General features: G+C 35.8%; 2 protein-coding genes and 2 long non-coding RNA genes across 8 annotated transcripts; 3 read left to right on the forward strand and 1 right to left on the reverse strand.

Moving 5' to 3' along the window:
• The first annotated feature begins 68 nt into the window (after positions 1–68).
• Positions 69–3,630, forward strand: LOC114527537. 3 transcript variants are annotated; one of them, XM_028549228.1, is made up of 6 exons: positions 69–417; positions 912–959; positions 1,215–1,290; positions 1,449–1,474; positions 2,990–3,062; positions 3,096–3,630. In XM_028549228.1, exons 1-6 carry the CDS (start codon positions 310–312, stop codon positions 3,098–3,100), a joined length of 336 nt encoding a protein of 111 aa, XP_028405029.1. In that variant the 5' UTR covers positions 69–309; the 3' UTR covers positions 3,101–3,630. The 3 variants fall into 3 exon arrangements, with proteins under 3 accessions (XP_028405029.1, XP_028405028.1, XP_028405025.1); XM_028549227.1 differs by having other exon boundaries at positions 2,990–3,630; XM_028549224.1 differs by lacking the exons at positions 2,990–3,062; positions 3,096–3,630 and adding an exon at positions 1,767–2,525.
• Positions 3,631–7,092: 3,462 nt separating this feature from the next.
• On the forward strand, positions 7,093–8,085 carry LOC114527538. 2 transcript variants are annotated; one of them, XR_003687430.1, is made up of 4 exons: positions 7,093–7,177; positions 7,340–7,422; positions 7,748–7,837; positions 8,047–8,085. It is a non-coding gene; the product is annotated as an uncharacterized LOC114527538 (long non-coding RNA). The 2 variants fall into 2 exon arrangements; XR_003687429.1 differs by lacking the exon at positions 7,093–7,177 and having other exon boundaries at positions 7,321–7,422.
• Positions 8,086–9,081: 996 nt separating this feature from the next.
• On the forward strand, positions 9,082–11,170 carry LOC114527622. 2 transcript variants are annotated; one of them, XR_003687433.1, is made up of 3 exons: positions 9,082–9,102; positions 10,405–10,509; positions 11,038–11,170. It is a non-coding gene; the product is annotated as an uncharacterized LOC114527622 (long non-coding RNA). The 2 variants fall into 2 exon arrangements; XR_003687434.1 differs by lacking the exon at positions 9,082–9,102 and adding an exon at positions 10,017–10,028.
• Positions 11,171–14,198: 3,028 nt separating this feature from the next.
• On the reverse strand, positions 14,199–26,907 carry LOC114527531 (dyslexia-associated protein KIAA0319-like protein). The gene is made up of 27 exons (XM_028549219.1): positions 26,617–26,907; positions 26,186–26,485; positions 25,238–25,271; positions 24,833–24,880; positions 24,333–24,736; positions 23,402–24,064; positions 23,255–23,302; positions 22,094–22,198; positions 21,812–21,909; positions 21,628–21,721; positions 21,384–21,476; positions 20,928–21,072; positions 20,651–20,715; positions 20,426–20,526; positions 20,208–20,264; positions 19,870–20,126; positions 19,497–19,645; positions 19,274–19,425; positions 19,062–19,071; positions 17,986–18,114; positions 17,464–17,534; positions 17,272–17,363; positions 16,183–16,316; positions 15,907–16,029; positions 15,350–15,440; positions 14,995–15,089; positions 14,199–14,622 (listed from the first exon to the last, which is right to left on the reverse strand). The coding sequence occupies exons 1-27, from the start codon at positions 26,696–26,698 to the stop codon at positions 14,471–14,473; spliced, it is 3,792 nt and encodes a 1,263-aa protein (XP_028405020.1). The 5' UTR covers positions 26,699–26,907; the 3' UTR covers positions 14,199–14,470.
• Between the last annotated feature and the right edge of the window lie 258 nt (positions 26,908–27,165).

The following is a 27,165-nucleotide window of genomic DNA, read 5'->3' on the forward strand; positions in this document are numbered from 1 at the left end:
TCCGGGGGGTGAAAGCACGTGTTTTGTTAGTGAAATTGTCATGTGATGGGTTTATCAACAGGACTTGATATGCTTGAAACTTTTGTTTGTACGAGACGATTTTGTGCAAATTTTCAACCAAGAAAGGATTGATTGACGACGTTGGTATAACCGATACATATATGCGAGAAAATCAGGCGTAAAATAGGAAAATGAAGCTTTTTTCAAGTATTTTCACGATTTCAAGGCGTATGGGTATTGCTGTTCATCCCCCCCCGGGACTATCCATAATTCTAGTTCCGGTTTGAGATTTCGGGGTGGACGGTAAACATGGACATTGACAACGATAGTACAGAAGGTGTGGAGAATATTCAAAATGTAAACGCTTTTAACGATCAGATGCCTTTGTATCCTGACGATTACTACGAGAAAAAAACGGTTAGTTTATTAGTCATCATTTTTTTTATGACTATCTCTTTCGCTCCATGATGCATGTCGTCCATACAAAGTTTTTTTGTTTGGTCAAAATTGAATAATACAATTTTTGATCTTGATTTTATGAGATAGAGGACGGTTTATTTCTAATGATAAAAAGTCATGAAGAAATGGTTGTTTCATAAGGTTTCAGAAATGCATTAGTTTATTTTTAAGTGGAGATATAAAAATCACCAGGATTTGAGGTCATATATAGACTACTATAATATATATATATACAGGAACCATGTACTATTGGCTATTGTATAGGACTAATATTATGTGGACCCCATCAGTCTACATGTCTCCTCAATATCTTTGCAACAGGGCAGTTGAATTAATTTGGTCAGGGTTAGGGGTGAGGCACATGACATGAGGGTGGAAATTGTGCCAGTACATGTGTTGTTTTCCTGTTGATTTTATACATTTGCTGACAATAGTTTTGCGGTGGTTTTTAGAGATGTAAGAAGATAATATTTTTTGGAATAGTGGGAATAATGGTTGCGGTAAGTAATATTCTATTCTGAAATTTTTGTTTTAATGATCATTCGCCTGGATGGTTTCCAGTGGTAGTTCATGTATGGTTGTCAAAAACAAGAACAACAACAACAATATACAATTTACTCAAAAACATACATTCAAAGCTAGTATAGACACATTCTTGATAATTTTTTATGAGTACTGGTCTTGGTTTGTCTTAGTCTGTCTTAGTTTGTCTTAATATGGTAGCTAGTATTAACAATTTCTGCTGTTTTTTGTAGATAACCATTATCATATCCCTGAGTCGGGGAGCTTCAACACACGTTTCTTATGTGTTGTTAGGATTTAGCATTTTCTGTAAGTGTATCATAATAGTGCACTTTTTATTAATAGAAACCGTACCTGCTAAAATTCAACTGCCATTACCGTACCTGCTAAAATTCAACTGCCATTATTTGCAGCTGCATTGTTGAGAATAATTTTATGAAATATTGATGTATATTAATGTTTTGCAGGTATAACACTTGTGGAAATTGCTCTTGTAAGTACTGCTGTTATATTTTTTTTAATTAAATTTGGAAATAAACAGTACGTATAGTACAGTATATATACAATATAAAATATATTTTTATATATATTATATTGTATATATACTGTACTATACGTATATATGTGTATATATTTGTGGAAATTGCTCTTGTAAGTACTGCTGTTATATTTCTTTTAATTAAATTTGGAAATGAACAGCTAGTACATATAATACAGTATATACCCGTATATATACAATATAAAATATATATACCGGTATATATAAAATCTATGTATTTTCCCAGTGGTGGCTGCATCGAGGGAAACAACTTGATAATGAAAAAGAATGGTTCATTTATTTTGTTGGAGTTTGCATTATCATAGAGGCAATTTTCACAGATGTTTTGCTGTTTGATAAAAGTGGATAATGGTTTCATGTGGTATCCTTAGTTTTCATTAATAAAACACTCAGTTTTTCTCAGAATTTTTGAACATACAGAAGTTGATAAATACTGTCTATCTTCTGAGGCTAGTTGTATGAAGTCTGGATGTGTCTATCCAGCAGAGAGTACTTTTTTCATCATTAGAAAGTAATAAGATTGTTGACATTAATGACTCAAAAGTAAATAAAGAGAAACACTACTTCAAGAATAGGAAATTTCAATTCAAATTGTACCAATTAAAACACAGGTAATTTTAGAGTGATGGAAAAACCAGTATTTGTACAATTGGCTCCTAGCATGTTTCAATAGTTTCTCTCAAAATTTTAGAAGATAAAAGTTCTATTGCAGCTTTTAGTGTTAGGCTCCCAGGGTTTTGAACAAGCAATGTGTGAACATATTAAGTCAGGTGTGGTGGACTTGAAAGTACAAGGGAAGTAGGGATTAGGTGACGAGTTTCACCAACTGTTTTACACATTGTGATAATGATTGCTGATGTAGGTCGTTCCATCCATGATAGTAACAATATTTCTTATTGTTATTGTAGATTATAACCAGAATAATTTTATACAAATTCATGAATAGAAAATTAATTTACAAATGTATACAAATAGAAAAATTAGTGAAAAGCGTGTTTTGCGTTTTGTTTTGATTTTTTGGCGAAATAACGCTTACAAGATTTTTCACCAGTTAACCAACAGGGTAACCAGCATTTCCACTTGTACGGTGTATATATGTTGTACCGGTAGGTCATAGGGTACCGAGCATCAAGCATTCTCTCATATTGCCCTGGAACTGCAACAGGGATACCAAGAAAGTCTATTGTCTTTGTTGGCACCACCCATGCCAAAGGTACAGTTTCACGACTGTGCTCCAACTTTACAAAAATATTATCATTATCTGTAATCCATTTTAGGTAATACTTCTTGAGTACCTTTTGTTTAATACCATTAAATATACCATCATGCACAGTCCACCTATAATAGTCCAGTTGTGTGTGGTTAACTAGCGCAACCAAACTGTTTCTATGGATACCGTAGGTTGCAAATTCTTTGTTCATGTCAGACGGATTGAATTTTTCAATGTAGATATTAGATATGTCAGCATCTCCATCCCAAGGAATAACATCTCCAAATTTCACTGCCCCAAGCAATGTTCCTATTAATATAAAGATTGAATCAATTTAAAGTGAAGGATAAGGATGTTGGGAAGAAAGAGATTACTTGATTACAATGGGATTACTTCACTACAAGTCGTAAGTAAACTTGCTATATGAAACAGTTAGCTATGAGGCTGTTTATTAACAGCCTCGTGGCTAACTGTGGAGCAATTATAGACTACCCTGCCAACCCAGCTGTTAACAGTGAATGCCATATAGTCTTACAGATAAATGTACCTTGTTTTATGTTTCTTAATGCATGAATTGGACCTCCAGAGAACAAGAATAAACACTTTTTTTAAAGAACGGGGCAATTCTATACTCTAAAATTGATCCTCTAACAGAGATTTAACATAATGCATAATTGGCAGGGTATTCTATAATTGTATCATTGTTTACATTGCAATCAGGTATACATTACAGAATATTACCTGGCTGATAATTAATGTACATTAATATGTTGGCTTACCAAAATCTAGCCAATAGGTCATTTTATATTTTTCCATCAGTTTTGCAGATGTAAGTATCATATGACGAAGATTGTTTAATTTGTTGTCGGTTAGGTAACAATCGTCGTTGTATGCCCCTGTCACGGCGGGTAATAACACAAAATGTAACAAAATAATGGTCAGAAAAAATATGAAGCAAATAAGTTTAGTTATTTGGCGCCAAGTGTATCGCAATAGATAGCGTCTTAAAGAAGTGTAAATTCGTCTGAAATTCATATTTTGGTGAGGAAGAAGCTGTTTACCGCAGGTTTCATGCGCGAAGTCATGGGCGGCCCAGACTTTGACTTGCACGTGATACTCCCGTGTCGCGCTTATTTTGTTCGTCCATATATAATGATATTAATGACATTATAAACAATATAAAAAGTGGAATGACAAGATATTCAGCTCCGGGTTCGTGGCTCCGGGTTCGCGAACCCGGAGCTGGCTCCGGATTCGAGCGAACCCGGAGCTGGAGTGGCTAGTTTTCATACAAACCGATGTGGCCGCTTCGCTTTTGATGGGAATCGAAAAATTTAAAAAGGCCATTTTTCTTTGTTATATTATCAAGAACATGGCCTAAAATGAGAGTTTTATTTTATTTACTTTGCTCGCAATAGCTCCGTGAAAATGGCCATTTTTTTCGCAAAGTTGACTGGTCAGCGGCACGGGAGACCGCCAGGCTTTATAAAAGTTCGATTTACTAGCTTTACGACGAGTTTTTGTAAAAACTAAAAGATGGCCATTCGAGAGAAAGCTTATGAGAATATCCTTATAGTTCTAACCTTCTTCTAGCTTGCGAAACCACGACAGGCAACTTCTGTAAAGTCTAGCTGTCTGATTTAAACCACGCACCCGTGGCATAAATTTAATCCCTTCGGAAAGGCAACTAACCCGGTTTCTGCAAATTTTCGTTTTTCCACATTGGTTTATTGAACTGTAAATGTCATATCATCAATGCTAACAATTATTCGAATACTCTAAGCAAAAAAAGATCTCTTCTACCTGTAATATGCTACGGAAACAACACCGTCAAACAAGTGTACACAAAGCGGCTCAAATCGACAAACGGCCATTGCATGTTAAGTACGCTTTTCATCGCCGAGATTTTTTCGCTGATTTCTTCGCTAATTCGACTTTAAATAAAATTCTAAAAGATGGCCATTTGAGATATACATTCATACTCTTCCACCACAAAGATTTGAGGTTCTAGGATTCGTATCCAGTGAGCACAACTCCTGAAGTACATGCCGTCAGAATTCTGTCACGACCCGACATCATTAACATTACAACCTGATGGACACAACCGCCGTGTTTAGAGCAAATTCACGCTTTAGCGGACAACGCTGGTAAACCATAAACCCCATATTATTATTGTTAGCCATCATTCGAATGCTTTACGCTAAAAATATCTTTACTTCTCTTACTACACGGCGCAAACAGCATCGCTAAACCATGGTCTTAAAAACGGCTCAAGTTCTCAAACGTCAGAAATATGTCAAATAAGCTGAACATCACTCGGATTGTTTCGAAAATTTCGTCGCTGTTTCGACTTCATATAAAATTCTAAAAGATGGCCATTTGAGATTTATATTCATACTACACCATGAAAGTTTTATAGGGCTTCGGGATTCATATTCAGCGCCAAAACTCACGAGAATACAAATTTTGTTGACAACAAACTCTCGGGCGATGATAATTAACGTTGTCATTGTTTTGATCTCAGGGAAAACCCATCAGGAAGATCGGGTGATTATTTAATTCTGTACTCGAGTAGTAGACGTTTTTAACCGCGTGCTTTTGCGTTTAATAATTTTTAAATTTGATTTTAAACATCGAAAAAATCCGATTTATTTGTATTGGTCAGATTCATTCTAATACGATCATACGAGTGCTTCTATCTAAACATAAAAACTTGGAACGCTTGCCGGTTATGAGCATGAAAACAGCAATCACAGAGAGAAAACCGCGTTCAAGAAAGGTTAGTGATAATCAGTTTAAAGGTCTAAGCTTAAGTGGTAAAGTAAAAACGTCTACTACCCGAGTACAGAATTAAATAATCACCCGATCTTCCTGATGGGTTTTCCCTGAGATCAAAACAATGACAATGTTAATTATCATCGCCCGAGAGTTTGTTGTCAACAAAATTTGTATTCTCGTGAGTTGTTGGCGCTGAATATGAATCCCGAAGCCCTATAAAACTTTCATGGTGTAGTATGAATATAAATCTCAAATGGCCATCTTTTAGAATTTTATATGAAGTCGAAACAGCGACGAAATTTTCGAAACAATCCGAGTGATGTTCAGCTTATTTGACATATTTCTGACGTTTGAGAACTTGAGCCGTTTTTAAGACCATCGTTTAGCGATGCTGTTTGCGCCGTGTAGTAAGAGAAGTAAAGATATTTTTAGCGTAAAGCATTCGAATGATGGCTAACAATAATAATATGGGGTTTATGGTTTACCAGCGTTGTCCGCTAAAGCGTGAATTTGCTCTAAACATGGCGGTTGTGTCCATCAGGTTGTAATGTTAATGATGTCGGGTCGTGACAGAATTCTGACGGCATGTACTCTCAGGAGTTGTGCTCACTGGATACGAATCCTAGAACCTCAAATCTTTGTGGTGGAAGAGTATGAATGTATATCTCAAATGGCCATCTTTTAGAATTTTATTTAAAGTCGAATTAGCGAAGAAATCAGCGAAAAAATCTCGGCGATGAAAAGCGTACTTAGCATGCAATGGCCGTTTGTCGATTTGAGTCGCTTTGTGTACACTTGTTTGACGGTGTTGTTTCCGTAGCATATTACAGGTAGAAGAGATCTTTTTTTGCTTAGAGTATTCGAATAATTGTTAGCATTGATGATATGACATTTACAGTTCAATAAACCAATGTGGAAAAACGAAAATCTGCAGAAACCGGGTTAGTTGCCTTTCCGAAGGGATTAAATTTATGCCACGGGTGCGTGGTTTAAATCAGACAGCTAGACTTTACAGAAGTTGCCTGTCGTGGTTTCGCAAGCTAGAAGAAGGTTAGAACTATAAGGATATTCTCATAAGCTTTCTCTCGAATGGCTATCTTTTAGTTTTTACAAAAACTCGTCGTAAAGCTAGTAAATCGAACTTTTATAAAGCCTGGCGGTCTCCCGTGCCGCTGACCAGTCAACTTTGCGAAAAAAATGGCCATTTTCACGGAGCTATTGCGAGCAAAGTAAATAAAAAAAACTCTCATTTTAGGCCATGTTCTTGATAATATAACAAAGAAAAATGGCCTTTTTAAATTTTTCGATTCCCATCAAAAGCGAAGCGGCCACATCGGTTTGTATGAAAACTAGCCACTCCAGCTCCGGGTTCGCTCGAATCCGGAGCCAGCTCCGGGTTCGCGAACCCGGAGCCACGAACCCGGAGCTGAATATCTTGTCATAAAAGTGGAATTAATTTAGTACAAAGAAACGCTGGCGCAGTCGTAGTGACTAGTGAGCAAGTAATAATCCCACAATAACCACATTGAGCTACAGTACTCGACACGCATGTACTTCGCTTTAACAATTTTGTTGGAGTTTGCATTATCATAGAAGCAATTTTCACAGATGTTTTGCTGTTTGACAAAAGTGGATAATGGTTTCATGTGGTATCCTTAGTTTTCATTAATAAAACACTCAGTTTTTCTCAGAATTTTTGAACAGACGGATTGAATTTTTCAATGTGGATATTAGATATGTCAGCATCTCCATCCCAAGGAATAACATCTCCAAATTTCATTGCCCCAAGCAATGTTCCTATTAATATAAAGATTGAATCAAATAAAAGTGAAGGATAAGGATGTTGAGAAGAAAGAGATTACTTGATTACAATGGGATTACTTCACTACAAGTCGTAAGTAAACTTGCTATATGAAACAGTTAGCTATGAGGCTGTTTATTAACAGCCTCGTGGCTAACTGTGGAGCAATTATAGACTACCCTGCCAACCCAGCTGTTAACAGTGAATGCCATATAGTCTTACAGATAAATGTACCTTGTTTTATGTGGACATCTTTATTCTAGGCTTTTAGTGATTCGTTTACAGTAACATCGCTCACGATGATGTTCAGAGTTGATCGGCATGTTGTCGTACATTATCATACCACGTGATCTGCTATGATCACATGGTAATTATTGCCTATAAAAATAATCTCAACGTTAAAAAAAAATTTCTTTAGATTGGTGGCGATCGAAGGTGGACAGCAAGATCGAAGCTCAGCAAGATTGAAGATTGTTCGAGGAAGAAGGAGTTCGCCGTTGACTAAAAGGTGGGTTCCGGCGATTATATGCGTAATCTGCGGTTGCTTTGTCCGACCCCAGTAGGGGGACCGTTTGCCTAGAGCGTTTTGGTCCCCCGCACGCTGCTAGTTGACTAGTTCCCACTGTAGGCCTTTACACTAATCTACGGGAAGGCCGTAGGCCTTCCTTAAGGAGTACAGTGTAGCTGAGCCGAACCCTTTTTTTTCGTTGTATATAGGTTTATCTGAACAGCTAGTTGTCAAGATGAACGTGAAGACTCGCCCGGCCAAATTCAAAATGGCGATGCCAAAGAAAACCATCCACGTGGACCGTTCGCGGACCTTTCTGAGCAAGATTGTTGTGCTGTCTGGTCAAAGTTAAGTATTTTACTTTGATGTTTGTTTGCCTTCGGCTAATTGTTGGCCAGAAATGACAAAAAGCCATATACAATATGAAATATTCTGCGTACAAGGTTATCTAAAGTTTCGAGCTTAATTCTGCCTGCAATGATGATAATTTTTACTGAAAATTTATGTCATGAGCAACTTCCGCACCTATAGACTGAAGCAGAACTGAACATTTTGTCATTAACGTTTATCTCAACAGCTAGTTATCAAGACGAACGTCAAGAGAACAGTTGAAATAAAAAATAGAAATCAGTTCAAGACTCGCCCGGCCGCCGAATTCAAAATGGCGATCCCATACACGTGGACCGTTCGCGGACCTTTCTGAGCAAGATTGTTGTGCTGTCTGGTCAAAGTTAAGTATTTTACTTTGATGTTTGTGTGCCTTCTGCTAATTGTCGGCCAGAAATAACAAAAAAACATATACAATATGAAATATTCTTCGTACAAGGTTATCTAAAGTTTCGAGCTTAATTTTGCCTGCAATGATGATAATTTTTACTGAAAATTTATGTCATGAGCAATTTCCGCACCCATAGACTGAAGCAGAACTGAAGATTTTGTCATTAACGTTTATCTCAACAGCTAGTTATCAAGACGAACGTCAAGAGAACAGTTGAAATAGAAATCAGTTCAAGACTCGCCCGGCCGAATTCAAAATGGCGATGCCGAAGAAAACTATACACGTGGACCGTTCGCGGACCTTTCTGAGCAAGATTGTTGTGCTGTCTGGTCAAAGTTAAGTATTTTACTTTACTGTTTGTGTGCCTTCTGCTAAAACTAGACAATAATTAAGGTAGTTGAAAATGCAATTTTATATTAATAATGTCTTATTATATTAAAGATTTTCCTTGGTCAACATTGGAAGTGAACAAGATTTCTGCACAGAGGTAATTCGATTGTTTTTTCTAAATTTATATTAGCCTTGCAGCTGAAATTCTTGTCACTACCTTGTAATACATATCAACTGCCTGGGTATATATTTTGTTATTTCAATAGTATAAGAGGGAATTTGCTGCAACTAGGATCTTTTTCATGAAAATCGTCAGTGCGGTCACAATTTGGTTAAGATTACTAAGTGAACTTTGCTTCTATACTCACTATGTGTCACCAGTAATAAATTCCTGTGGTGGTCTTGAAATAAATATAGCAACCATAGTTATATATAGAAGGATGAAGTAACCATAGATTACCTGACCAAAAACTAGACAGTAATTAAGATAGTTGAAAATGGAATTTTATATTAATAATGTCTTTTTATATTCAAGATTTTTCTTGGTCAAGAGTGCAACATGAACTGTGGATATGAACTTTACTGTCAGATGAACATTGGGAGTGAACAAGATTTCTGCACAGAGGTAATTTGATTGTTCCTTCAAAAGTTATATTAGCCTTGCAGCTGAAATTCTTGTAGTGACCTTTTAGTACATATCAACTGCCCGGATATATATTTTGTTATTTAGTATAAGGGGGAATTTGCTGCAACTAGGATCTTTTTCATGAAAATCGTCAGGCAGTCACAATTTTGTTAAGGTTACTAAGTGAACTTTGCTCACTACATGTCACCAGTAATAAATTCCTCTGCTGGTCTTTGAATAAATATAGCAGCCATACTTATATATAGAGGGATGAAGTGACCATAGAATACCTGACAAAGAACTAGACAATAATTAAGATAGTTGAAAATGGAATTTTGTATTAATAATGTCTTCTTTATATATTCAAGATTTTCCTTGGTCAAAAGTGCAACATGAGCTGTGGATATGAACTTTACTGTCAGATGAACATTGGAAATGAACAAGATTTCTGCACAGAGGTAATTTGATTGTTCCTTCAAAATTTATATTAGCCTTGCAGCTGAAATTCTTGTAGTGACTTTGTAATACATATCAACTGCCCGGATATATATTTTGTTATTTATTATAAGGGGGAATTTGCTGCAACTAGGATCTTTCTCATGAAAATCGTCAGGCAGTCACAATTTTGTTAAGATTACTAAGTGAACTTTGCTTCTATACTCACTATGTGTCACCAGTAATAAATTCCTGTGCTGGTCTTTGAATAAATATAGCAACCATAGTTATATATAGAGGGATGAAGTAACCATAGAATACCTGACGAAAAACTAAACAATAATTAAGATAGTTGAAAATGAAATTTTGTATTAATAATGTCTTCTTTATATATTCAAGATTTTCCTTGGTCAAGAGTGCAACCAGCCACATGAGCTGCTGTGGATATGAACTTTACTGTCAAATGTACATTGATTGGAAAGTGAGCAAGATATCTGCACTGAGGTAATTTGATTTTGTCATGGTTGGTCAGCATTTGATTTTAAAAAGCCACTACATTGTTGAGATGACAACAATGAAATTGTAATTTGCTTCTATGGTCACCATGTGTGAAACCAATGATGAAACTTAATGCTATAACAGGTGAACCAGTCTCGCTAATTACTAAAATTCCTGTCTTACAATTAATATCCACGAAAAAGACCAGCAATTACTATTTTAAACTTGGGAGAAATTTTTCTGATTTCCGTGTGATTTATATTCTGTAGTACTCAGAAGGGTGGTACCCAGTTTTTCTGTGTTCAAATTAAATAGTGACATATGTCTGGGTTGAATATATGCATGTGACACATTCTTTTTATTGAAAATGGCAAAAATATGATTGGCATAAAACAGAATGCATTCATGAATGTATTGTCTATCCATGAAAGATGACTAAAGTAAGATAATGAGTAATATCTTTTAATAATGATGTCAGGTTGAAAATACAAACTTTTTGCCTAAAAGGATTGATGAAATGCTTTTTCTCTTTAGAATGAATGAAGTTGAAAGGCACCCCAGAAGAACCTGAATTATTTTAGCCCTATCCTAGATTCATTAATTAATATATTTTAGTGTGTGATAACATGTGTGAAATGTGATCAATTATGTGACAATTTTCAAAACTTGGATTTATAAAGAGAAATTTTTCTTTTTAAAGTTTAAGAAGTAAACCTTTTTTGTCTGGTGGTGTTGGTGTTTTGATTTTGCATGTTTTTCCCTGTGCTTTTCACAATTGAAAATATTTTGGCAGTTGCTTTTGGCTTTTTCTCATACTTCTTTTCTCTTTAATTTCTTCTTAGTACAGTAGTCCCCCGCTAACTCGAACTCCTCGCTAACTCGAACTAAATCCAATTCCCCTTGAATTTGATAGTGTTTTTTATAGTAATTTACTCCGCTTAACTCGAACTCGCTTAACTCGAACTCCTCGCTAATTCGAACAAATTTTGTTTCCCCTTGGTCAAATATATCCCGTTAACTCGAACTTTGGTTTCGAATCATAGATCAGCAAACTTTAAAATGTGAGAAGATAGAATTTTGACAACTGGAAACTATCAAAATAACAACAAGTTAATCAGTGTATAATTGTATATAAATGCTTATAAATTTTAAAAGTTTTGTGTGGTGCTACGGTCGTTATTGATCTAACTTTTTTAGTTCCTTTTGTATTCTTTCGATCTTTTTAATTTTAAAACGTCGTTCACTCTCGCTGACCATTCATATTGAGAGGCCTCGTATTCCTTAAAGAATGATTCGATTGGATTTTATATCTTATTGTATTACTTATATAATAAACGTAATCTGACACCAACTCCGGTTAACTCGAACCCCCGGTAACTCGAACAATTTTTCTTTCCCCTTGGGATTTCGAGTTAGCGAGGGACCACTGTATTAGTATTTTTTCTAAATATATTTTCTCTTATTATTTTTTTGATGAAATTCTTTTTTTCTTTAGTGTTGAAGAAAGTTGAAAGGCACCCAAATTCATTAATTAATATTTTTTAGTGTGAAGTGTGATAAATTATGTGACAATTTTCAAAACTTGGATTTATAAACCTTTTTTCTTTGTAAAGTTTAAGAAATAAACCTTTTTCGTCTGATGGTGTTAGTGTTTTTATTTTGCAAGTTCTTTCTGTGTGACTTGACAATTCTAAATTAAACCTCTTAGTATTTTTTAGTAGTTTTTCTAATTTAAACCTGTTAGTATTTTCTTCTATTTCTCTAGTTTTTTTTCTCTATTTTTCTTCTATTTCTCTAGTTTTTTTCTATTTTCTCTTGTCTTTTATTCTCTAGTTTTTTTTTCTCTAGTTTTTTTCTCAAGTTTTTCTAGTTAGTTTTCTTTTCTCTGGTTTTTTCTTCTATTTCTCGAGTTTTTTTTCTACTTTGTTTTTTTCTCTAGTTTTTTCTTAATGTTTTTCTCTAGTTTTTTTCTCTAGTTTTTCTAGTTAGTTTTTTTCTCTGGTTTTTTCTTCTATTTCTCGAGGTTTTTTTTCTATTTTTCTACTTAATGTTTTTCTCTAAGTATTTTCTAAATGTCTTTTGAAAAGTTTAAGAAGAAACTTGATTTTTGTCTTGTGGTCTTTAGTTTATTTTCTATTTTTTTCTTCTATTTCTCTAGTTTATTTTCTATTTTTTTCTTCTTTTTATCTAGTTTTTTTCTCTAGTTTTTTTTTCTATTTTTCTAGTTAGTTTTTCTCTAGTTTTTTTTTTAGTTTTTTCTTTTTATCTAGTTTTTTTTTTTTATTTTTTTTCTCTAATTTTTTTTCTATTCTCTTAGATTTTTTTTTTGACAAAGAAGTATTTTGTCTTGGGCTACCTGTGTTGGTCCTGACACAGGTAGCCCAAGACCAACACAGGTAGCCCAAGACAAAATACTTCTTCGTCAAAAAAAAAATCTAAGAGAATTTCCAAAAAGTGAAAAAAAGTAAATTTTTTCAGTCTCGAGAAAATCACCCTGGCAAATTTTCGTGAAAAAAATTATTAAGGTAAGTAAACATTAGCATTAAAGACGGGAAATTTTTAAACTTTTTTTAAAGTTGTTAGTCGGACATGTTTTAATTTTCAACCTTTTTAGGAGACACATGTTTTTAAACATTTTTTGACTTGCGTATTTTCATCAATTTCACGTACTTTTATGAACCGAAAATTTTTCAAAGGTTTCTCAATTTTTTTTTATTTCCAATTTCTTTCAAATTTACAAGCACTTTTGAAGACTGAAAGTCCTAACTTTTTTAAGCTTTCAAATCATACCGAAATTTCTAAGGTTAATTTTCTTTGCATTACCAGGACTTGAAACATTGGTCTTAGGATTGACAGACCAAGGTCTTAACCACTAGACCACCGCGTCATTTGTCGAAAGCCTATTGTTCTTTATTTGACCTAATACTTTGCGACGGAAGAATTTTAAATTAAATTAAAATTCTTCCGCTACACCTTTTCTATATTACCTAACACTTTCTTAGTAAAATCTCAGCTAATGGTTACGGTGCGATTGTTTTGTATTTTTAATGAAGTGAAGTCAAAGTAGTTTTTTTCCAGTTTTTTTTCTTTTTTTCCTATTTTTTTTTCATCTCTTGGCCCTTCATAGGCTTGAGCAACCACCTGTCAACTTACCAGTCACTTGTCTTAACCACTACACCATCATGACTGCTCTTGAAATCCATACATCTTTTGACACACTTAAACCTTTCTTCCAACACTTCCACTCAAAAACTATTTTCACTTTTTTTTCTTTTATTCCCACCACAGGCTAGAACCACCACCTCTGAACTTACCAGTCACTTGTCTTAACCACTACACCATCACAACGGCCCTTAAAAACCATAGACCTAATGAAAAACATTCTTACCAGGATTATCGACTCTCGACACCCACAGCTGTATTTTTCTATCTTACCTAAATCTTTTCTTTGGGGTGATGATGAAAACATTTTCTCGATGCAAGATATTTAAATTAGATGGCATTGTCGAGGCAATTGTTCTCAACTAGACTATTCGTCCTTCGGACAAAAAACTGTGTTTTCGTTCTACTTTTTTTTTTATTCCAAATTCTATTGAAAAACATTCTTCGTACCATACGTTTACAAACCATAAACATTGAACAGTCAGCGTGGGAATCAAAGTGACAGCAGTTATTATAGTTATTTGTGACTGAAATGCCTCATTGGGAGGTGAAAACAATCTCTTCGGGAAATTTTCTTAGAGTGATTATTAATTAATATTCATGCTCTGATTAAAAGGTTTGTTGCTCAAAAGCTTAGAAACTTTCATACGATTAACTGTAGAACCCCGCATATTTACCAAAGTCTTGGGGTTTTTATAGAAATTAATATTATTTTTACAATATAATTTCATTTAAATAATTTTATTATAACTAATTGTTAATCTCATCCTTAATTTAATTTCTCGTCTAAAATATATAATAACGGTCAGGTGTGATGATTTTTCTTTTTCCCGCCATTAATCATTCCGTTCATTTGAGATGTCCTTCCTGGTTTAAAAGGTTTGTGATTTTCGAACAAAGTCTCCTCGTCCGAATCCATATCTGTCTCACTCATTATGCTCGAGTTGAGAAATTTATCTAAAGCAGGATAAAGGCTGTAAGTGTTGAAGAGACGTCTCCTCACCTCTATAGAAGCCTTTTTTGGCAATCGAGATGCTATGAATGGAAAAGTTTTCGCAAGCTTCTCTCCCTACAGTAATTATAAGCTTCTTCAATTTTGCTTTAAGATAACAGGTAACTTTAGCAGCGACTACGGTGCAATTTTTTTGCAACTTGCCATGCAATTCTACTTATAAGAGATGTAAATTAGAAGAGAGCCCTCAAAATGTGTAAGAAACGCCATGGAATATAATAAAGACAAAAGTTTGATAGTTGCAAAATTTACATCTTTTAAAAGAAAAATTGCACCGTGTAACAGGGCCTTTAAGGTTTGTTTTTAGGGAAATTTACCTCGTGGAAATAGTTCCATTGTCGCATTTTTTGCATCTTCACTATCCTCATCACCAATGATGGAATACTGATGCTTCCGTCTACGACTCCTTGTTCTGAAACAAACAATTAAATTTAAGCGATGCTGCGAATGAGAAATGAACGTTGTTAAAGGTGAATGGTGTTGATACTGCAGGCATCATCCCAACTGGATCGCACAATGCATGAGCTCATATTATAAGTCTGCATGTGATGACCTGACATTCTCCGGTCCCAGATAAGTACGCTTAACTTTCCAGTGGTAGGAAAAATGAATGTACTCCAGCATTTCCTCTATGCATGCCATTAATCCCGGTTAGTGAAACTAGAAACATACCTGCCCATGCAGAAACAAACGCCCCATGTGATTCCGACAATCGCTACGATGACGGCGAAGATTATCACCGTCACATAAAGAATACTCCAGTCTAAACAAAAAACAACGATATTATAAGGCACTTTGGAGAGAACAAAATTTTATATCTAAGGCTACGTGCACACGAGCATCGTTTTTGAGCGTTTTCAAAATCGTTTTTGTCTATTTTATTGTTTAGACGATCCGAGGAAAAATATGTTCAATATGTTAAATTAGGTTCAACTTCTATTGTATGTAAACTGACAGTGTTTGAAACCGTTTTGGCATGAAAACGAATGTGAAAACGCTCGGAAACGTTACCGTGAATGTGCACATGGCTGTAAAACCTTTTCACTTCAAGTAGTATCCTTCTAAATCATATATAGGCATACAACCGGCGGAGCTGTGCGAAAACAGGCTGGGATAAACTTGGAATAAATTGTATTCTTTTGTCAAAGACGTTGACCAGCTGCGGGAACCAGCTGTATAACAACCACAAATTGCAAGACGGTTCAACAGATCAAGTGTTTTTGGCTTACCGCAGTTGCTTTCACGAAGCCCAAAGCTTGCTTTAAAAGGATCTTGCATCCAGAAACTTTGGCATATACATTGTTTCGTGTGTTGGTCGCAAACTCCATGTCCCGAACAATTATTTCTGCAAACTAAACAAGGAATAGTGTATGTTGATCTAAAAAGCATTCAATTGCAAATATAACGACGATTTAGTACAAACGTTAGACATAAAAAGACATAGAGGAATAAAATAGATTATGCATATTCTTCCGTAAGTAAACCTTATAAGCTATAGTACTTACCGTAAGGCTCAACTTCTTGCATTCTGAATTCAAAAAAATTGTCGTTGAGTTTTTGTCTCAACAAATAAGCGATATCCTTGCCATTTCTCGGCTGGTGTATTAAGCTGTCTCGTACATAGAACAATATCACCAAACTAAGAAAAAATAACAAAATATAATGTTACGTATACACGAAAGCATTTCTTAAAATTGACAGATACCATGCAGACCGATTTCCATCGGAGAATGGACAGTTAAACAAGTTCTTAGTTAATGAGTCCATTTCTTCATTGAAAAAGGCCTCTTTTCACTCTATTTAGAGTTTATTTTATTACTCTATTAGAAACCTCTATTTCTCTGAAAATATTGTAAATATCTATGATAGATATACTCGACATACGTATGTATACAAACTTTTTAAACACGAATTAACTCTTTCTACATATATCATCAATTTTCTTCAAAATTCGCACACTGCACTTCAAATCGACGTGTATATTCAACAGAATACAAAGTTACTTTGTTGTCTTTCCGATGCTTTTTTTCTTTATTCCGATTTTTCAAGGGAGTGTTTGGGAATGAATACAAAGTTATCTTATGCTGTGGTTGTCGCATGGTTTTGACTCATTAAAATATGACACGATGATGAAAGTTTTGATACGTTTCAAGTGATAGAATCTGACGCGGTATGCGTTAACAACGAATGAACGCCAAATCACTGGCGCCCGGTGGTATCGAAAATTTCCAGAAAAATTTGATCCACAACAGTTATCTCAAGACACATTATAAGAACCTAATTTTAAACGTAAACTTAGTTATATTTACAAGCCAAATTCATCACACACTCACAAACATGCTCACAAACATGCAGTAGGATCTAGATAAACATCTGTTTTAAACACTATTATAATAGGAATGATGAATGTTTTATGGTTGAAATACCAGAAGAAGTTTCAAAGATGATTTTGACGGAAATTTAGAAGAAAAGACTATCGGCAAAAGACTAAAAAAAAAGCTTTACAGTGTACTTTCTACAGTAATGGCTAAATTTTCGAGATTCTTTCAGCACGAAAGATTGTGAATAAAATGAATGTTTATATTCTAACTAACCTTCTTCCACGGCCGGATGGCTGAATATGTTCAATAATGATATCCTTGTCTTGTGCATTAAGAGTCACAGCAAGTTTTCTAACCAGTTGACGCTAGGAAAAGTAATAAAAGAATAAACATTGTCTTGTAAGAAGATACGCTACTATATGACGTCAAGTATGCAGTCTTCGTCCGAACTATATAGCTACATACCTTGTTTTCTTCAGTGAAAGACGTCACGTCGACATCAAGGTAAAGTTCGACCAGATTTGGACTGTTTTCGTCTGCAAATCAAATTACACACAGCTGTGTTTAAAACTCTGCATATTTTCGCTCATAGCAACTCTCCTGAGGAATGGTTTTTGGTCGACCGAGAAGCTTTCTTATGTACTTTAGGCATTTGAATCAACGATTATAGCGACTTTCACTCGGCCGAGAGTTTTATCAAATATCACCCAAAGAAATAAAAAATTATGGCAAGGCTGAAATCCAACCTTCACGCCATCTACTGTATGTGGTATTTTGCAGAGCTCGTGATTGGTCGATACGATAGTCTAAACGCATATGATTGGATAATGTTCCCTCCTCTCGCTAATCTATCGCACTTGTGATTTGTCGATCTAATAGGTTGAACGCATTTGATTGGTTCATGTTCCCTCAATGCTAGTTGTGGCATAAGGTTTCAATGTGTGTGAGTGTACTCCTCGTTGCTATTAATGGGATATACGTACAAACCTTCTTTGACGATTATTTTAGCTTCATCATGAGATTCTAATCCTTTGGCGTCTGCCACAGTTAATCGGAACTTGTAGACACCTTTGACAAGATTTGAGAGCCTTAAAACAGGCTGATGGTTGCTGCCATTTATCCAGAGGCGGCGCCACGGGGAGGACTGGGGGGGACATGTCCCCCCCAGTCCACTTTCAAATCAATTTTCCAATTCGTTCATAACCGATGAGAAATATGGGGGGGGGGCAATATTGTGGTTTTATTTATATATTAGCAATATTTTATACGAAACAAAAGACAAGAGGTTGTGGCATTTTTAATTATATATCTTAACGACCTCTTGAACTTTAGAGCTGCTTCAGGCGTTTTCTTGCACAAGATAAAGCAATGATTGATTGAATCGTATATTAATCGCCTCAATGAAAATTCTCCAGTTACACCTTGGGTCTGTTTGCCCTCATTGCTCGATGTTTTCAGCGATGATGACCTACACCATCTTTATCCCGACTTGTTCGAAGTCATTAAGATCGTGGCTACCTTGCCAGTAACAGTGGCATCATGTGAGCGCACACATAGCAAAGTAAAAATTATAAACAATTATTTGCGAGCTGCCATGTCACCTGAGAGACTTGAGGATCTAGTCCAGATAAGCTGTGAACGAGATGTGGCAGCAAATATAGAACTCAGCAAATTAGTGGAAATATTTAAGCTCGCAAAGCCTCGAAAGCTTCCACTGTAGACATGGATACAACTATGCACTTAAACTCTGTTCTTTAAATTGTTTATGTAGATCATATCTTATTTACTCACATATAACGTGAATTCAATACAGTTTTAAAAGTTTTGTGAAAGTTTTAACTCATTCTTGACTCTTTGTAGAAAGCTGGTCATCTTATTTTTAGGCTTAAGTGGCATAGGTTTTCAGAAAAAAAGGCTTCCCAAAACGCAGGAAAACGCATTTAAGAGACTCTAGATTTCAAAATTTTCCGGGGGAGCATGCCCCCGGACCCCCCTAGTTTTCTCCCGCCTTCGGCGGTCGAAAAGTCCCCCCCACGCTTGGGCGGCTGGCGCCGCCCCTGCATTTATCACATCCTAAAGAAACACGAATAGAATGAAGAACAGTTTAGAACTGATAGAGCTATATCCAGTATAAATAAAGTTAGTTTAGTTTAGGTCTCCTCCTGTAGTAACACTGGATCAATAAAAGACGATCCTTAATGGAAGAACAGCTTAAAGTTCTGATAGAGCTATCCAATATATATAAACTCAGTTTCTTTTTAAGAATGAAACTTACACCAGCAGCAGGGCTTTTGAAGTCTCGTATCCATGTGTACTTAATTATTCCATAGTCATCAGAAGACCTCGAGCCGTCCAAAGCGGCCGCACGATTTGGAAGCTTAACAAAGACATCCGGGCCGGCGTTGGCTCGTGGAGGTTTGTTTCCGTCTGAAGAAATGAAAGATTGCTACGATTTCACTAAATTGCACGATTGTGATGCGTGTACGTGAAAAACGTACCTCTCTTGACATTAACAGACACTGTATCAGTCCCTGTGAGACCCTTGTTATCTGTTACAGTCAACTTGAACTTGTAGTGCCCCTCTTTTAACTGTGACAAGTTCAGAACCATCTTGTTTGCTCCTGTCATAACCACTGATGAAGGACCGCTAGAATAATGGATGGAAACAGCTTATAAATATACTATAGCAAGAGTTCGGTTTCTTCCAGTAAAATGGAATCAATAAGAGATGATCCTCACTGGACCTCTAGGAAGAACAGTTTAGAACTGATAGAGCTATCCAGTATAAATAAAGTTAGTTTAGTCTGGTTTTCTCCTGTAGTAACACTGGATCAATAAGAGATGATCCTTAACGAGCTTAATGAGACTGACCTTATTTTCTCCCATTTGTAGCTAGTTATCTCCTGGTCATCATTACTCTCTCTAGCACTCAGCGTCGTGCTGTCGTCAGGAATCACAAGATCCTTATCGTCTCCGGCTTTTGCCACTGGAGGAGAATTTTTTTCAGGCCGTACTACCACCGTCACTTTAGACTCGGAACTTTGTCCCCCAGAGTCGGTCACTTTGAGCGTGAAAGAATAATCGCCCACTATCATGTTAGAAACATGAAGTACCGGACCCGTACTTCCCTGTGAAAATGACATTTGGATTATCAGACCTTACGCTGGGAATGCTGGCTATTAAAATAGTAAAATGGAATGATCTCATACCTGCATATCACAAGCTGGACTCAGTGGGCTTTTGCTCCATTCGTATGTTTTTATGCCCTAGATAAGAGAAACGCTTTCTAATATTTCTAGATATCATACCACACCATACCGTACCGTACCGTACCGTACCGTACCGTACCGTACCGTACCGTACCGTACCATACCGTGCCGGCCATACCATACCACAAACATTGTACAAAAGAACACAACACACTTACGTGATCATCCGTGCTTCCATTCCCATACAAAGTAACATAATTTTCAGGAAGTGTGATAACCACATCATTCCCAGCTCTAGCGACAGGAGGATAATCTTTCTCTAAACAAAACAAACATATATACAGAGGCGGTTATTCAAGAGTCAGGGAAAATCTACGAGTCTCACAATGAAAGAGACTTCACGAACGAGCCTCTAACGTTCAAGTATAAATGAAATCATATACCCGCGTTAACAGTTACTGTCGCTGTGATTGAGTCAGTCTCACCGTCCGCATCTTTGACAGTCAGTCTAAACAATGATACAACATTAAACAATCAGGAACGCTGTTTGGAGACAAAATAGCTTGAAGCACAGTAGATTCACAGGATGATGACTCTTCAGCCAGCCATTGATCTTCTCAACCAACAGCCGAAACACTATTTGTCATGAAAACTTGTCATAAAATTCGACTCTACCGTATGACGTTTTAACTGAGTTTATTCAATGTTTCTTTCACTCACTTATATGTATAGACACCAGGCAACAGGGACTTCAATTGTAGAACTGGAGTGTCCACTCCGGACTTTATAATCTTGTTCTTTTCAATCAAAGGACCTTTTAACTCCTGCCATTTATACTCCACAATCTTATCATCATCGGAACTCTCTGAAAATAAAAATACGTTTGATTACGTTGGAATAGTTCGGATGATTCCATCTTAAACAAAGTTTTGATCTAAATTTTGACTACGGGTAAAAAGAGCAGCTTGGAATCGGGAATATGAAATATGAATTTCATTGAACAATGAAATCATTTTGAGATGCTTTTTCTAGACGTGGCGTCAGACTTTGTTCTTCTTGACTCAAAATTTGCTCTCAATTCATCATCCATGCATTTAGGATTGAATTAGAGTAGGTTTAGTAGATCAAATTACTCGATAATGATTTTCAAATTAAAAGGATTATCGGATTACTTACTTGATCCATCCAAAACCACCTCGTTTGTGGGAAGAGTTATGGACTGTTCCTTGGGAGAAATGTCGGCTCTTGGAGGCTTATTCACACGTTTCGCTATGAAAAATATAATTCTCATGAAATATGTAACTTTGAACGACAGGAGACAAGAAAAGTGCTAGAAGTTGTATCGTTTGGTGAATGAGGGCCTTGAATATTCCATATTCAATTCAATATCTCACGAGTAAACAAACTGAATAAAACCTACGTTTCTCCACTGTAACGTTCACAAAAGCGTTGCCATAGGCGTAATGCGGACTACGAACGATCACCTCCAATTGATAAACACCTGGTTTTTTCAACTAAAGTAGAATAGCAAAATAAATAATAAAAAAGGTTGATAAATACAGGGAGATATTTCTTACAAACTGATATAGATGGTTTAAACTTACCTGACTAAGAACAACTCTTTGAGCGCTTTTCCCCTCCATATAGCCATGACTTTTCTCTGGAGACGAGATCTGGAGCCATTGGTACAAATATGGATGAGCTGCAAGTATAAATGAAACTTATAGTTCGCTAGCTACATCAGTGCAAGTTTGACAAGAAAAGCTAAACCTCAAAAAAGGACGAGAGGTCTTGCTTAAACGAGAAACTCTCATGAAAAAGTATTCAAATTTGCACCGATTTAAAATTACTAGCAATAAAAGATAACGATCTAAATATTTCATAACCTGAGGTTTCCTTTGGCCAAGCGCTTGCATATAGACTTGCCGTATCTTTTGGAAGCGTTATCACTTTATCACCCACTGTCGAAACTTGCAAACGTACGACGGAGCCTAAAAAAAAAGGAGAAGAATTAAATCGCTGTAAGTTATGAAATATCGGAAATTTAACATGCTATCACCAATATCTGTCTTCTTAAACACTCTGGGATATATGTATGACATAAGTTCTGATTGTCCTATAATATACTTGACATCAAACTTTTGTGATTTCGGGATTTCGCACAATGAATTTTGTTCTGAAATCAAATTGGCTTTGCTTTTACCGCGCTTAAATTGTGCACAAAACCTGCTTTGTCTAACAAAATGAACGGCAAACAATGGGATTCTTACCGTCTACATCTTCCCGACAACGGACGGAGGAATTTTGAATGAAACAGTTCAAATAAACTACGAAAAGCGAAGTTAGCGAACATTCTCCCCATGTTGAAATAGCAATCATAAATCGTCGAAAATTCAGAAAAGTTCCAGCTAGTATTACGCCGGAACATTCATTGATAATGTAACTAACTATACTGCAATCTTTTATCGACAACGAGATTGTTTTGGTTGATAACCTCGAATCATTATTAACCACAGAAACGGATATATATAATGATGTTAATATTTTCATCAGCGGTGTCTACAGAGGCACTATAAAATATATTTGCATGGCCGGGCGACACTGCCTGTAAGCCACTTATATGCCACTTATATACAACCTAAGCCGGCTCAGTTTATGTACAAGACTTGCATTTTGAAAGTTTGCTGGAAATTTCAACACACAAAATGCAAAACCATGTATTTCAGGTGACTGGGAGATTCAAGCTGAGACATAAATTCGCAAATATGATATTGATAAAGGGAAAATTTATCAGACAGAAGAAACGCCAGTCGCTTCGTGTCACAAATATAGTAAACGGCCTTTCCACTGCACGCCGGAAAATGCCTTAAATTTTAGGATTAAACTATTCAATATAGCTTTGGAAAATCGAAAACCTTTGGCGCGAAACTCCCAGCAGACAAATTGATCTAATGAAAACCAGAAGATTAATGTACATATTTATAACCACAAAATCATTTTGATACACAGTGCTAAATAATTCAAGATAACAAACAATACAACCTAACCTTTAGTCGGCGCCTTGGTGTGTCCTGAAGTTGATACGATGTGGCTTTCTATTTGCAAAATAAAAATGAAGCGTTCAGTGAATTAATTCCTATTTCTGTCCACACCACACGGTTATTTTTGGATGAGTTTAGATTTTCAAAACTTACTCGTATCTTTCGTTTCGAAATCAATTTCACTGGTGCTATCATTCGTATTCACAACTGTAGGTTGTATGCTAGTGTTATCTGAACCGTTGTGTCCATTTTCATCTTTATCAAACTCTATTAATTTCGTTTGCTTTTCTTTCATGAAGACACTGGAAAGAAGTGAAGATGGAGTGACAGTTGTTGGCGAAACCGTCGTCAAAATATGCGTTGTTTTTCCTTCGGAATTTCGTGTTGTGTTAAACGGAGTGTTCGTTGATTTTTGAAAAGATATTTGGGTATTAATATTAGAAGATATATTATCATTATTATCCTGTGATTGTGTGGTCTGAATAAAGCTAGGAATGATTTTTGAGTCAGTAGAGTGGGCTTTTGTAGGAAGTTCTTTGTCGGAACTAGGTTTGACTGTTCTCAGTGTTGAAGGAGATTCGTCGCTGTCGTCTTTCACTTCAAAGTTGAGACCGTCTGCGCTTGAATGAGAAGGCTGAAATGGAGACGTGATTGCTGATGTTGTTTTCATAGTTGATGAACGAAACTTGGTTAACGGTGCTTCACTTGGTGTAGGGGTTGAATGAAAGCTCGATGACTTCTCAGGCGGAATTGTACTGTCGCTTTCAGCATGAATAGTTTCCAGAGTACTTGAATCAGTCGAAACTTTGTCATCATCTAAAACATGAAGACATTAATTCAGTTAGACTGAGTTAGTTGATACTGATTTTGCATACAGTTGATGTAAAACGTCGGAGAAATTACTTCACAATTTGAATATATTACTCCGCATTGTGTGCACTCGTAAACAAGAGATTTTATATCAATCTTATATTCTTTTGCCGAAAAAGCATAGTTAAATCTTTCATCAACTCTCATTTCCATTTTTCAAAACACAAACGAAATATCAATCAAAATCATAAACTCTTCCAGAATGAAATCTCACCTTCGTCCAATCCAAGCTTCACACAATCATCTCCTTTGTTAATTGGGACAGTTAAATTTGCGCAGTCTGGAATGATCTTCAGCAAAGGCGGATACTTCTTTGCGACTCTTTTGGCGAGGTTAAAATCATGATTACAAACTCCACTGTACAGCTCTTCACAATCATCCTTGCATAGTCTCACAGGCTGAGGATGTGGTTTCGGATCACAATAAGGAAAAGAAGTCAAACACAAGGCTGGCAATGCAAACTTCTTGCAATGGGATTTGAAACGGCCTTGGATAACAGTGAGCGGTCCCGAAAGCCGCTTTTCCACAGCCTTTGGTGGTTCATCATAGTAAACAAGTCTGTTTGGATCAAGATATTTTGAACATATTGATCCAGCGTATGCTTGGCAGAATCCAAACCTAATAGAAAGAAGATGGCCGTATAATACAAAGTACAAACTAACTTTCAAGATTAATGGGTGCACTAGATATAGTATAACTTAGGTTCACCATTACCTTTTTTCTCGCTTCAAGGTTACATTTGATCCTGCGAGATCAGGAAGCCTTATAAAACAAAAAATATATAAATATCTAGATGATTGTCTATTTTCAAACAAAGATGTTTAAATATACTAAATTGGTTAAATGTGTTTAATAAGATATAACAGTAGCATTTCACTTTCTGTCGGTGAGAGTCACCCAGAATATGAAATTCATCCTGAGGGATCAGAATCTTGTAAGGCATTACAGTACATGTTCATGAAAACATTGGTCACATGTTCAAATACACTGGAAATTGAGCAAACTTACAATAAATGCATTGATCAATATTTGGTGATGAGTTGATTGATGGAATATTTTATCAACTCTCTCATCAATGACAGTATAATTATAATTTTTGTAGTAAACCATTGTACTTACGGTAATGAAGTATCACGACCATGATTAACAGTAGCTGAACAAAAGAAAATATAATACAGTTTGATATTAGAATAGTTGATTTTATGATCACAGAATTTCTATTGCTATGTACTGTATTCAAAGTGCTTTGCTAAAGGCCTTTTTCCATTCATTGCAAAAACCCACTTGCAAGCGCTTGCATCTTAAAAGCAATTTCATTGGACAAAAACCTACACAGCAAGCTTGCAAGTTCATGACCATTGCGATAACTGGAAAAGAGCCTTAAAGGTTGATTACAATTCCTATTATTTTGAAGCTTATGTTGTAATCAGCAAGGTGCTTATAAATATCTCAATATGCCACAGTCATATATAGATTGTTTTTATCTGATTTGACAAAAGAAGATGGAACACTCATTACAGTATTTCAGTTAGGCAATTTACAATCAATCACAGCAAGACAAATATCTGACTGTGATCAATTAGTCAAAACCTACATGCATGTGACACTGATTGTGATAGAAAATATTGGCTGGACGACTTTAGTGGCCATTGACTTTATCTGTCAGTCGTTTTAAGGAAAAAATTGTGTACTTGCTACAAACTATATGCTCATTCTCATGCAAATTTCCTCTAGGGAAGGTTAAACAATGACCACAAAGCATTTGATTAATTATTAATCACATAATTATGATAAATGTATAACTCAGAGAGCAGCTTTAAAATTTGAAACTTTGAGCTGATCTAATGCAATACATATACATAACATCGATTTAGTTTATAGCTAAACCAATGTTACATTTCACACAGACAATCCAGGAGTGACTGTTTTGCAAGGTTCTATATAACCGAACCTTGAATAATGACAAATTTGTCACATTCTAATTACAAACAAGAACTCTGATGAAAAACAGTCACTTCAAAAGGCATGAACATATCAAACACTGATCCATAAAATCCAAACACTCACCTCTATATCGACGAAAAATCGATGGTTTTATAGCTCTGTGTACTTTAATAGGTTTACATAATTGTGCACTTGTACATTCCACGGAGTAGCAATTATTCTTGATATGTAATGCTAGGCTACAGTCATCATCTGAACAACACAAGTCTATGCACTTTCGAAAAGTTCTCGCTTTCCCTATGTTATAATATGCTCCGGCGTTTCGTCCACCTTTTAAAGCATGATTCCGTAACGTTTCGCCCTTTTTACACAGCTCAAATTCTTTGCGACGAGAGCTGGTCGTGATCCTTTGAATGTTCCTGTCTGAAATACGACGCAAGATCAACACGTTGAAACAATATTATCATTTATAAAGTGATCGCGGCAAAAAATCACGACATATAAAACCTCGTAGCAGACGCGGTAATTTGCGGAAAATTATCGTTAAAACCTACCTGTGTTAATCAAAATAGCTTGTAGAAATAGTGTGTAAAACCAGACGATTATTCCAGTTGGACATTTTGAATACAAGTACATCCTCTTTGTAAGATGTTCACATGGCGTTCGGCGCAAAAAATATACGTTTCGATGATAAAATTCCAGCTGTTGCCGTTCAGCCTTTCTCCATTATCCCGCGATTAGGTCCTCTTGCAATAATACTCCATAAATTAACCAAAAACAACAAGGAAAACTTCAAAAGGACTTTAAATCAACAAAACGTAAAAATAGTCACTGGACAAGAAAGTGTGACGTAGCCGGAAGTGAACGAGATTTCTATGACAAATCAATGCTGGTCTCTGATTGGCTGAAGTCACAAAATTCTTAAATTTTCCGAATTTTCTAAAGCATATTTGTTGTGTGTAGGATTTTTCCCAACGATTTTCATAGGCGAACTTTAATATCTTGAGTAGCATCCCAAACGCGTGTATATTTTCAGGATATATTTCGTTTGATATCCCCACATATTGACCTGCATAAACAAAGTACTAATTATTTATATTCCA

Source organism: Dendronephthya gigantea, unplaced genomic scaffold (assembly GCF_004324835.1).
Source record: "Dendronephthya gigantea isolate DGI-Jeju-01 unplaced genomic scaffold, DenGig_1.0 000045F, whole genome shotgun sequence".
Classification (NCBI taxonomy): Eukaryota; Metazoa; Cnidaria; class Anthozoa; order Malacalcyonacea; family Nephtheidae; genus Dendronephthya; species Dendronephthya gigantea.